Genomic DNA, 13,302 nt, shown 5'->3' with positions numbered 1-13,302 from the left:
GCTCAGTCCTCAGTTCTGTTCGAGCATAGGCTTTCAAACTAGGATCTCTGACCCTAGAGTATCCACAAGATCATCACATTATTCAATGATAGCATTGTTTTCCTTTTGGGTAGATTACGCTATCTTTCAGAAGTTAGGACAGGGAGTCCATCGTAGAGTGAATATTTGCAGAAGGGGGTCTCCCACAAAGAAACCACTGTGTTAGAGTGCAAAGGTTTTGGGTGGGAGCTTTACTCGGTTACGAGTGTTGAGTTCATTACCAGTTGAAAGTATGTCCCCAGTTTGTGACTTGCCAACTACAACCAAGGGTCTCCGGAGCTCAGAGCTTCCCTCCGCCACATCCCTTCAATGGTGAATCCCCGCTTTAACTGGGTTGTTGCCAAATTCTTACTTTCTTTTTCACTTATATGGATCAGTGTCGGAATCTATTTTGTTTGTGTTAAAATTAAAGGCTAAATTTGAGTAACTTGTAAGGAAATCCTTAGGTTGCTATATTACTTGAAAGTGCTGTTATGAATAGTGTGACCTGGTGGGTCGATGGGCCAGCGGAGCCCTGATTGGTGCAACAGCAGTGAGAGTTCATATGTAATCATTGCCCTACCACTATTCCCAACTGTTTTGCTGTGGAGGGTTCAGTGAGGTGCTTGGAAGCCAATTGCCTCTCTAACAAATGAGAATTATGAAGTCCTTCCTCGTTTTTTTTCTTTACCTTTTGGAGTTAATTTACAGTGTGTGGGAAGAGAATAAATTTGTGCACAAATGCAGAATAGCTATTTGTAAATGTTTTTCCTCTTTGCCCCTCCCCACAAATTGTCTTCAAAAATGTATAGACAAATGGAAAAAGATATTCACACTTTTATGGTGACCTGAGGAACGAGTTCTTGTTCCTTCATCTGAGACATGGGTTCCTATCATGCTCTGACTGATGGGATAAAAGTTAGCTGGCTGAAAAGGTCGAACATAAAATGAGTTTGTTACAATCTGAACCCAATAGAAGAAGATTTACGCTGCATCTGATAATGATGCAATGGATCGGAGGCCAACTGTCGTGCCCCACAGCTGTCCCAGCTGTGATAAGTTAGCTTGGCACAGATTCGAGATCAAATTTGGGATCTTTTGGTTCTATGCAGTTCAGTGGTATGCACTGTGCGATTCAGTGGCCCAGAACACTGTGCCTTTAGCCACAAAGCCATTGGTAGAGTCCTGTAATACAATAGCATTGATGGAAGAATACTGCTGGGGAATGTGCAGAATAAAGTAATTGTAAAATGAACTAAAGATTTTTCTTTAAATCACAGCCACTGACATGGTGATAATCTACCTGTCATCTGGCATCACCTCAAAGGACTCCTCTGAAGAAGAGAAGAAGGCAACCCTGAATGTTATTAGTGAGGAAAACAGACGTCTCAATAACTCTGTGATGATCCTTACATATGCGCTTATGAATGGTGAGAAACTGGTTTACATGTGGTTCTAGCAGCTTGTTTGAGTACAAATGTTTAGAAAAATGTAATAAATATTTACACTTGTGCATTACCTATTGACTTGGATGAGCCACTCTAATCCTTTGTTCCTGCTTTCCCCTCTTCCCTGATTTTCTCCCCTTCTCTCCTAAAGTAACTGGGGTCAAAATTCTGATGGGTCTACTCCACTTGTGGAAGTACAAAGCAGTGACATTCCCAGTTGCTCATGGAGTAGGCTCGAGACATTCTACAAAATCCCGACAGTTTGGACCGACTGCCCATGGCCATGCATGTGCTATAGGATCTTCTCCCAGATCAATACCTTAGGCTGGGCAAGTTCTGGAGCCTTTACAAAGGCTTCAACGGAATCCACGCTAGCTCTCAATTGTCAAGAGTTTAATCGAGGGCTATTAATGGAGGATGGATGGAATTCCTGAGGTAGTCTTGAAATTTCCCCAGGCGCACCTCTTTGACTTAGGGAGCACAGATAGAAGATTTGGAGGCTTTCTCTTTCCCCCCGCCCCCCCCCCCTCCCAAAAAAAAACTACCCAGCTGATACTTTTAACGCTCAGGTTAACAATGAAAATCTACCCCTGTGTCTTTGACGAATTGAAAGAAGCACTATTTTCATTTTCCTCCTGAAGAGTGTGGCAGAGCTGAGGGTGCAATGGCTCAGCCATTGTAATGTGAGGACTGGAGGCTCAGTGCCAGAAGTGTGCAATCTGAAAGAACCTTATGAATATAGAGTGTAAAATCCAGCAGAAGAGTGGATAGAATTAGATGCAGAGTGAAGTAGATTATTTATTGAAGTGGAAGAAAGAGCAGAACCCTAGGGAATCCTTGAGTTGAAAAATGTCTAAGGATGAGCCACCAACTACACCACTGAGCAATTTGAAAGAAAACTAGACTAGTAGTGTGATGGTAGGCCATCTATTGGTAACTTGTTTGAAAAATGGTGTCTGACCCAGTCAAATGATTTTGAAATATCCAAAGCAATGACAGATGATTCATCAAGTGTTCAAGAGCAGAGTTATGGATGTGTGAAGTAGGCATTAAAATCATCAGTGGATTGGCCAAAAAGAAATTGCCAATTGTAATTTAGCTTAAGTTATCAAGAGGATGTATGTTTTGAGAGTTAGCAATGGCAGTTGTCGTATCTTTGGAACAAGCCAATATAATGCAAGTACATTTGTAAGAATTTGGTTGGGAATAAGTGAGATGGAAGGTAAGGGAATTTGAAGCGATGGCATAGGTGTATTCAGAGGCATGTATCTTGAACAGTGGGAGAGGTACCATAAGGACTAGAGATCTTAACCGAGTTCAGAGATTGGAGAATTTTGCAGAAATAAAGTCCGACTCCCTTTTAAAGTGCAAATTTGAATTCAAGGAGCTGGTTGCACTGAGATGCAAGTGACAACAAAGCACCCAAGTACCTGAAAGCAATGACGGAAGATGCTTAGTATTCAGCATGATTGGTGCTAATGTGGGAGGTTTCATGCTGTACAAATTTGAGTAGATTGTTGTGGATTACATCATTCCTCCTTCAGTAACTAGCCATAGGATTGAATTAATTGGATTAGATACAGGAGTGCTGTCTGGCAGTTTTGAAAATATACTAATATAACGAGTTTACATTTTGCAGTGAGTTTTCAGAACTTTGTATTCATAGAATCATATCGTAGAAATTTACAGCATGGAACGAGGCCATTTTGGGCCATCGTGTCTGTGCCGGCCGACTAAAGAGCTATCCAGCCTAATCCCACTTTCCAGCTCTTGGTCCATAGCCTTGTAGGTTACGGCACTTCAAGTGCATATCCAGGTACTTTTTAAGGGCTCAAAATTAGCCCCTGCCGATTTTTGGCGCACTCACCCAAGGTGCGCCGCTTTTCCACGACTCCAAATGCGCCGAAAATCTTGCTCCCGTCTTTGGCCGCTGTCCGGTCTCCCCTCGGTGGTGGCGTAGCGTGGCCAGTGGATTCGGGGGAGGAACCGGCGTCCCGGCGCTGAAAATAGTGCTGGGACGTCTGCACATGCACGTTCGAGTGTCCGCACATACGCAGTAGCTCCTCGCCCCCAGCGCGTCTTGCAGCCGGTGTGAGAGGGACCCGGTGCTCACAGTTGCTGCCCCTATCCCTGGCCGAGTGGTCTACAAGTCGTCCTGCCCCTATCCCTGGCCGCGTGGTCTCCCGCACCGGCCCGTTGAGTAAGTAGCTGCTTGTGTTCGTGATTTAAACTACTGTGATTAAGATGGCCAGGGTCAATGTCAGGAAGAGTAGTGTTAAATAGATTTTAATTAAGCCTTGCTGGGGTTGAGTAGAAAGTTTAATCGTCGGTGTTTGGTGAATAAGGGTGCTTTTTGGTCCAATTTTTTCATTTCAGGTTTGGTCGGGCAGGACCTCATAATAGTAAAGCAAGAGGCGATGTTTTTGGTAAACAGGCGGAGGTTATGTTTGCCGAGTTCCTTTATTTTCTTTTAATCTTTCCTTAAAACTTTAAGTCTTGGTGCTTTAAGTGCAGGTCCTCTCCGCTTCCTTCTATTTTTTATTTGTTATTGAATGCTTATACTTTTTGTGCTTTGTTTAGTGCATTGTAAGTCAGTGCTTTAGAATGTACTAACCTGCGCCGATTTCTTAACTCTCCGCAAGGGTTTTCTGAAGTGGCCACATATGCTGGCCTAAATGGATTTGGAGTAACTAATAGCTGGCCAAAGTTGCCTAAATGGCCAAAACTGGCAAAGGTGACTGGGAACACCCCTTTTTGAGAAAAAAAACTAAACTAAAAAAAATCGTAACTAACTTAGTTACTCTGGAGCAAGTTTATTGGGGAAAGTGGGGATTTTTAACTTACGCGAGAAAAAACAAGTTACTCCAAAAAAAACGGAGCAACTCCTGGCCAATTTAGAGCCTGATATGGGTTGAGGGTTTCTGTCTCTGCCACCCTTTCAGGCAGTGAGTTCCAGACCACCACCACCCTCTGGGTGAAAAGATATCCCCTCAAATCCTTTCTAAACCTCCTATCAATTACTTTAAATCTATGCCCCCCGGTTGTTGACCTCTCTGCTCGGGAAAATAGATCCTTCCTATCCACCCTATCTAGGCCCCGCAATAAGGTCTCCCCTCAGCCTCCTCTGTTCTAAAGAAAACAAACCCAGCCTATCCAATCTTTCCTCATAGCTGAAATTCTCGAATCCAGGCAACATCCTTGTAAATCTCCTCTGTACCGTCTCTAATGCAATCACGTCTTTCCTGTAATGCGGTGACCAGAGCTGCACGCAGTACTCTAGCTGTGGCCTAACTAGTGTTTTATACAATTCAAGCATAACCTCCCTGCTCTTGCCTTTATTAGCCGAGACATAAAATACAAGTATTCCGTATGCCTTCTTAACCATCTTATCTACCTGTCCTGCGACCTTCAGGAATCTGTGGACATGCACTCCAAAGTTCCTTTGTTCTTCTACAATTCTCCGTGTCCTACCATTTAATGCATATTCCCTTGCCTTGTTAGCCCTCCCCAAATGCATTACCTCACACTTCTCAGGATTGAATTTCATTTGCCACTGTTCTGCCCACCTGACCAGTTCATTGATATCTTCCTGCAGTCTACAGCTTTATTATCAACCACACGGATACTTTTTGTATCATCTGCAAACTTTTTAATCATGCCCCTATATTTAAGTCTAAATCATTGGGCTCAGTTTTTCCCAATGCTGTTTTTTGGCATACTTGAAGAGTTACGCCCGTTTTTTGGGGGCCCAACTACGCCCCAAAAAAATCATCCAACTTTCCCCGTTTGAATTGCTGATTTAGGTGCTGCGTAGCCTGTCCTTTAGCTTTGAGTGTGCAGCCTAAGATCTGCGCCAAAAAGATCGGGTTGTCAGGGTAACTAGGGACACACTGCAGGCTGAGGCTGGAAAGTGAAACATACAAGATATTCTGGCCAGCTCACAGCAACCTGCACAAGCACCTGGCACATTGCAGCAGCATTCCATCATTAATTTATGAATGAGTTTATGCCAAAAGTCTATGCCCCTTTCTCCCAGAGCAAGTGCTGCTCCCAACTCTGGCTGAAAGGCCTCCGCACCCCCCCCCCCCCCTCTCTTTCCCTTCTCTCCTCTTCTCCCGTTCTCTCTCTATCTCTCTCTCTCTTGCTGCTGTCCGGGCCCTGGAACTGCATCTATTGTGCTGATTCTCTTACCTGCACCGATTTTGTTAACTGCCCAGAAGGTTTTTCCAGAGTGGTCATATACGCCGTCCCAAGAAAAATTGGAGTAAATCGAAGCTGCCCAAACTTGCTTAAAAGGCCAGAATTGGCACGGGTGGCAGGTTAACACCCCCAGTGAGGTTAAAAAAAAATTGTAGCCTAAACAAAATCCTACCTAAGTGAATTACACGAGCGCAGAAACTTTGGGGAAACATGGAGATTTTAATTTACTCCAAAAAAAAACGGTGTATGCCCAAAAAACGGCGCAAACAATTGGGGAAAATTGAGCCCAATGATATATATACCATGGTAAGGGACTTAGTACGGAGCCCTGCGGAACCCCACTGGAAACATCCTTCCAGTCACAAAAACATCCATCAATCATTACCCTTTGCTTCCTGCCACTGAGCCAATTTTGGATCCAACTTGCCACTTTGCCTTGGATCCCATGGGCTTTTACTTTCGTGATCAGTCTGCCATGTGGGACCTTATCAAAAGCCTTGCTAAAATCCATATAGTCTACATCAAACGCACTACCCTCCTCATTACCACCTCAAAAATGCAGTCAGGTTCGTCAGACACGACCATAACAAATCCATGCTGACTGTCCTTGATTAATCCATGTCTTTCTAAATGAAGATTTATCCTGATCCTTAGAATTTTTTCCAATAATTGCCCCACCACTGAGGTTAGGTTGACTGGCCTGTAATTACTCAGTCTAACCCTTTCTCCCTTTTTCAACAATGGTACAATGTCCGTAGTCCTCCAGTCTTCTGGCACCACACCTGTAGCCAGAGAGGATTGGAAAATTATGGCAAGAGCTTCTGCTATTTCCTCTCTCGCTTTCCTTAACAGCCTGGGATATACTTTATCTGGGCCTGGGGATTTATCTACTTTCAAAGATGCTAAACCCCTTAATACTTCCTCTCTCACTATGTTTATTCATATATTCAAACATATATTCAAACAATTAGCTGCAAAAAGTATAATCCTGTTTGGAACTGTAAACTGTGAAAACCGGATTCAACCTCTAAATTGAATTCCCAATCTCAACCATGTCACGATGAGAGAGGTGATTAGTAGAGGATAGGTGCATCTTTTGAGGGAAGGAGGGATGGACAAGCATGAGTCCCATGCGCCAGTATCTACAAGAGAAAATGGGAAATAATATCATGGAGGAAGGGGAGAGAGATTTTGCAAGCATTTATTAATTTCCTTCATATTTTGCTTTCACATTGAGCATTTACTGTATAGAGCAAATTCTTACTTGTTTCAATGGTGTAACAATTTTCACCTTTAGTATTTTAAAATTTTATTTTAGAGGGTGTAACAGGCTTGAAGGAACTTGCCTTTCTTCGAGATCTGGCAGAACAGAACTCAGCAAAATACGGAGTTCCTGATCGCACGTCACTCCCCGTTGTAAAAGGGACAATGATGGTATTGAACCAGTTGAGTAACCTGGAGACCACAGTGGGGCGGTTTTACACAAACCTGCCAAATCGAATGATAGACGAGGCCGTGTTTAGTCTGCCATACACTGATGAAATGGGTGACGGTGAGTGTTGCTTTTTCTCAGTTGAAACATTCAGAACCAGAGTGGTCCCAATGAACCATTCAGTCAGTGTTGCACTGAGCCATGCAGAACAAAAGGTTCCAGTTTGATTCCTAGGCTCATCCTGAGGTAGCTAATCTGAGCTGGGGAGAGTGCTACAATTGTTTAAGGAAACGGAAAGTTATTTAAGGTTCCCACTCATGACTGCAATTCACTTGGTCCTACTAGAAAGGAATAAAGAAATAACTTGCATTTATCAAGTGCCTTTCAAATCCTCAGGATGTCTCAATGTACTTCAATGTCAATGAGGTATACCTTTTTTTAAATTGTAGCTGGATAATTTGCACACAGTAACGTCCCACAAACAACATTGAGATAAATGAACAGATAATCTGTTTTGATGGTGTTAGTTGAGGGATAAATGTTGGCCAGGACATCAGGATAACTCCCCCGCTCCTCTTCGAATAGTGCCATGGGTTCCACCCCGAGTGGGCAGACTCAGTTTAACACCTCATTAAAAAAAACGCACCTCCGACTGTGCAGCACTCCCTCAGTACTGTACTTAAATGCCAGCCTGGATTATATGCTCAAGTCTCTGGAGTGGAGCTTGAACCCATGTTCCTTTTGACTCAGAGGTGAGAGTGCTACCACTGAGCCGGCTGACACTTTAGATGTTGGATGAGACTATTATTGAGCTTAGCTGTGATGCCCTCCAAGAACAAATAGACTGCTGACGCTCAATTTAGGCTCACAGATGGCCACTTGAGCAAGGTACTGAAAACTGCTGTTGACCATGGAGCCCATTCCCAAGGCATATCTTTCTTCCCAGAGAAACCCCACTCTCTACCATCCATTCTTTTATATTCAAATTGCATGGCAAATTGTTGTATTTTTCTAATTAATCTTCACAGGATTGATCATGACTGTCAGTAAACCCTGCTACTTTGGAAACATGCTGCTAGGAATTGTGGGAGTGGATGTGAATTTGGCTTACATTCTGGAAGATGTAACTTACTATCGTGATTCTTCTGCCTCCTACACATTTTTAATAGATAATAAAGGTGAGAGATGTGGTTATCCCTTTAATTAGTATTGGGGCTGCTGGCCATCATTATCTGCCTGCATGGGAGCAGAGCTTTCTGTGTTTTACCAGTCACAAAGCAAATAGACTGAATTCCACAGCACAGGGAGTTCAAGCAGATTAAAGACCTCTCTGTAACATGAAGAGGATACAAGGTCATTTTTTGTTAAGTGGTTGTTCCAGACTTAATCAGCAGTGAAGAGCCAGGGTCAATTTGATTATCTTGTAATCAGTGTCTTCATTTCACCTGCTGTTGGTTTATCAGATAACTAATGAGCTTCTTTTGTCTGTGAATACTGGAAACAGCTGTGAGCATTTGCAATTGTAAACACAGTATTCACAATCCAGTAGAACACTATTAAATTCTTCAGTTACTTTTCCTTTCCGTTTCAGGTTACACTCTAATGCATCCGTCCTTGACTAGGCCGTACCTGCTAACCGAGCCACCACTTCACACTGATATAATACACTATGAGAATATTCCAAGATTTCAACTCGTCAGACAGAACATTCTCAGGTAACGTATTAAAAAGCCAAGAGAACAGAAGTTAAAGTTTGTTACTAAACAGAATTAGTAGCTGTTCTCATGGCTCCATTGGTAAGTATGTTGTCCAGTGTGAGCAACAGAGACCAGGAAATTCCTTAGTGCAGATCTGGAGATCAATTCGAGTTACCTGATTTCGCTGGGGCCTAATTAGCTAGTCCAGTGGAAATTAAACATTTTGAGTCTCTGTCCCTTCAGGTCGCTGACATGGAGAAGAGCCATGTACATCCCAAAGTGACTTTCATTTTAACAGTAATCTCATACTGGCTTTGAAATAAATCTTGACGCATGCTTTGCCGGTGACATTTTCTGATAATTGGTTCTCTGGACCACTTCCTACGCTGATGAGATGGCGTGAACTCTATTATAATAAATAAAACCACTCCAGAAGCAGGTGACTCTTCCTCTGTGAAGTCTCTGGGATTGTTCTGGAGTGGTGGGTTTCCATTCAACCAGCAATTTTTTAACTTTAAAGTAACTATATAGATCTTGAGCCAAAGAAAAACTCCCATTAAACTTTGCTCACTCTTCATAATATGTCCTATTCCTCCTCATCCATGCATGTTTCATCATTGTAAATGCAATACCATTTACCCTGAATTTTTCTAGGAATTCTAAAAGTGTGTTTTGAGATTTGAAATTTATAGAAATGTTAATTGCAAACATGTAAATGATAAATGAATGTATTTTTTATATCTTCATGCAGTCTCCCCTTGGGCAGTCAAGTTATTACAGTGCCTGTAAACTCCTCCCTGTCCTGGCACATAAATCGACTGCGAGAAACCAGCAAAGAGGCCTACAATGTCAGCTATGCTTGGAAGTTGGTACGTTATGCTGTGTTGAACATGCCCTTGAATTTTGTTTTTCTTTGATCTGTGGGAACGTGTGGGCTTGCAGTTTAAAACCAGAAGAACTTTGTTTCATCAAGGGTGCTTTTCACAAAGTACCCAATTTATTTATCCTTTTAATGGCTTACTGCTAAGTGTTTGAATGTGGTGATCGGATCTGATCCAAGCAAATGCTTTAAAAAAATTATGAATGCAACTGTTTAATCCATTAATAGCCTGAGTACATGTGTTGCGTATTCTTGGGTTATCAGGTTAATTCCGAATTTTCAAACCATGGAAGTAGTATTGATTCCTTATGTCAAATATTTGCAATATAAAGGTTCAGACAATAGCTGTTGCTCCCATTTTCTCCTGCAATTACCTTATTGCACTGACGCTTCCATGAACATGGTTGACCAGTGGCAGGATTGGAAGATAAATAAGACAGTGCTATTGCCTCCAGGTGCACCAAAAGCCACCTGAAGAAATGGCTGTGCCAGTGCAGTTAAAGGCAGCAGGATCCGAGGTGCAAATATAAACATGACCTCCAGAGGCATAGACTTTTTAGTCCACAGGCAGGGTGATGGCTCACCTGCATATACAAGCCAGTGATGCATGTTTTCCTCTCATTTACCTGTAGAAACCTTCCCCAGGCATTTGGGGAGGTCTTGCAGCCAGAAATAGATTTGCTTGTGTGCAGTTGCAGCTTGTTGTGGTTCAATGGAATCTGCCAAATAATATCAGTGCAGTGAATCCCAGCGCACTGAGAGCCCCAGGCTGTTTTGAGAGATGCTTCTCAAACATAAATACAGGTACAGTGTAAGTATAGGTGGGTCCATTTAATAATGCTCAGTGTTACTATCAAGATTTAACGTGCAGTCATTTCAAAGGTGTTTGCATTTATTTTTATTAACGGTTAAATTCTTAATTTTTGATAGCTTGGGTTTCAGGGTTGCACCAACTGCAATGGGAAGGTAGGCAGTTAAGCTGTTTTTGGGCTTCGACCACTGCTGCTGTGATTTAGCCACAGGCTGATCCCGGAGGCGAATTTTCCTCTGATTTTTTTTTTAATCTCCCCTCTCCATGGCCATACCTAGCTTGTGGCAACTCCATATTGCCTGTGACTAAGGTTCAAAATTTAATGCCATGGGGATCAAACCTATCCTTGTCTTTCCAGTTATTTTTCATGTGCATAACTGAAATGGCCTTGCCAGTTCTTCACATTTTCTGTTTTGATTCAGTTGACTTGTTTTGAGTTCAGCAACCCTGCCCTCAGGGTCAGGCATTTCCAAAGCATTATTTTAACCAATACTTACCGTGTATTCAGTACGTTTTATTGCATAGCTAAGAGACTTGATGGTCCAGTGAAATCTTACTCCATTCTGGTGTATGGAGGTCACTGGAAATCATGCTGCAGGCATACTCTGATGAAGTTATAATTGGAAATGAATATAAAAAGCTCTGTCTCTGCAGGTCCAGGATACTTCCTTTATTCTCTGTATAGTGATGGTACAGCCTGAGGTACCAGTCAAACACCTGAAGAATTTGAACACAGCGCCAAGCAGTAAGCTGCTCTACCATAGATTGGATCTGCTGGGTCAGCCCACCTCTTGCTTGCACTTCAAGCAGTTAGCAACACTAGGTAAGGAACATGTAATTTTCAAAAATGCTTTGAAGAATTGTGGCTTCTGATATTCCTCTCCGCTCCCCACCAAGCCCTGGGTCAACTGTAACAATGAAGGCAGTTGGGTTACTTACCCCAGACCTACACCAGATGTACTCTGGGATGGTTACTAGCAATACATGGAAGAGGCTTGATGATGACTTGATGTCCATCTCCAATTTTCTTTTTATTCATGCAGAAAAGTATATAGTGTTCACTGTCATGACACGGGTATGGTTAAGAGCACACCAGCATGAGGTATCAAACTATTTAACCACTATCATGCTCTGTTGATGCTCTATTGAACAAGGAATTGTAAGGAACACTGTGTAGCTGATTTATGGCTTTTTGTTAGCCTAATGAGAAATAAAGATCCAAAATTCCACAACCTTCTAAAAGCTAAATTAACACTTTGTAACATAATATATGCCATCCGTTTCTTCAACCATGTCAGTGGAAATCTGCATTTTTCGGCCTGCCTCATAATTTCGTTGTGTAAATCTGCAGTGTCTTCTCGTGCAAATCTCCAAGAATACGCATACGTTTTCAGTATTCACACATGGGCAGACTCTGTGGATTTGTGAATGTCAAATAAGTAAAGATGCTTGAATCAGGAAGTTGGAGAACACTTGGTTGTGTCCCACACTAGCTCAGTGGCATTGGGTAATCAGTGACTGTTTTGATGCTCTAACTACTTCTAGTTCCAACCGTTTCCATTTCAAATCTGTGGAGTTCAGTCTATTAGTAATGTCGCTGTTAAACACGGAGTACGGGCTGGAATCCGGAACCTTCATGCTCCTTGTGCTTATCCAGCGATGATCCTCTAAAGTATCAATCCATCGTTGTATATGCCAATGCGTTCCCTGCTCAAATGCAAAATGTTTTAGTGCAGAGACATTCCCTTGATAGCCCGAATATTTGAACACTGCAGGAAAGAAGTCTTAGTCATTTTTCCAATAGTTGGTCAAATGCATAACCAAGGCTAGAAATGTATCCATAATTGAAGGTGAAATTCAGATGCCAGTCAAGAGGGCCAGACTCATTACTTAGTTTGTAACAACCCACCATAGCTACCGGAGAAACTCTTGCAAAGTTATTTGATAAGTGAGGGAGAGAGTTATCAATAATGCATTTTTGTTACAAGCTTTGATGTATCGAAAAAATGCTATGAAGAGGATATGTTATGGAGATGTTTTACATAAGTTATTGAAGAGGAAGCTTTAACTAGTGCAGGTTATATCATGAAAAGGTAAATTTACTGAGACCCTGTGGTGCTGCCACCAGGACATTGCATAAAATTAACTGGAATGCATAATTTTGAATGTAAAAATTCAAAACATGCCCCTGATCCTTCTAGAAATGCATCACCAAATTTGTAGCTTTGTACTTTCATGTACTTATGTTTTTTTTCCCCCCTTTATCCTTTATTGCAAAATAAATTATGGTATGTCAATAGCTTAAGTTGTAAAAGTCCATGTAACTGCTTGTTTTTGTATGTTAGGGCCATAGTTGGCAACTGTTTGGAGGTCTGGTCAGCTTTTGATAGTTTTCTAGATTGATACATATATGTTATATATTAGACCTCAAATTGCCATCTCCGTGACTGAGTACGTCATAATCCATTTGAAAGGCCCACAACTCTCTGTGCAAAATCTGCAACTTGCGATCTGCCTGAAAACTGAGTATTGCAGGCGCAGAGTTGGGCTATTTGCCCAACAACTGTCCAGTAATTGCCTAGGCAACTCTTACGGCTGGTAAAGGCAGGCATAGGGTATAAGGCTTAAATAAAAACATTTAAAATTATTTCTCGAAATATTTAATTTTTATTGCGGTTGGTACAATGAAGGAACTTATGAATCAATTTGCAATTCAGTACATTGTTTAATAAAATTCTGTACACTATGATTATGTGGAGATTCCATTGCATATTATTAGGGGCTTCCCTTTGTTAATTATTGCAATGGAATCCTCC

General features: G+C 41.9%; 1 protein-coding gene across 3 annotated transcripts in view; it reads left to right on the top strand.

Moving 5' to 3' along the window:
* Nucleotides 1-13,302, top strand: part of cachd1 (cache domain containing 1) — a 250,857-nt gene that overhangs the window by 194,582 nt on the left and 42,973 nt on the right. For all 3 annotated transcript variants that reach the window (XM_070887043.1, XM_070887041.1, XM_070887042.1), the window contains exons 8-13: nt 1,299-1,448; nt 6,985-7,218; nt 8,127-8,276; nt 8,690-8,813; nt 9,547-9,664; nt 11,141-11,309. In XM_070887043.1, the coding sequence (XP_070743144.1) occupies nt 1,299-1,448; nt 6,985-7,218; nt 8,127-8,276; nt 8,690-8,813; nt 9,547-9,664; nt 11,141-11,309 (945 nt within the window). The remainder of the gene's footprint in view (nt 1-1,298; nt 1,449-6,984; nt 7,219-8,126; nt 8,277-8,689; nt 8,814-9,546; nt 9,665-11,140; nt 11,310-13,302) is intronic.

Source organism: Pristiophorus japonicus, chromosome 8, assembly GCF_044704955.1.
Source record: "Pristiophorus japonicus isolate sPriJap1 chromosome 8, sPriJap1.hap1, whole genome shotgun sequence".
NCBI lineage: Eukaryota > Metazoa > Chordata > Chondrichthyes > Pristiophoridae > Pristiophorus > Pristiophorus japonicus.
Note: the sequence above shows the minus strand (reverse complement) of the source record. Positions and strands in the feature narration are given on the sequence as shown.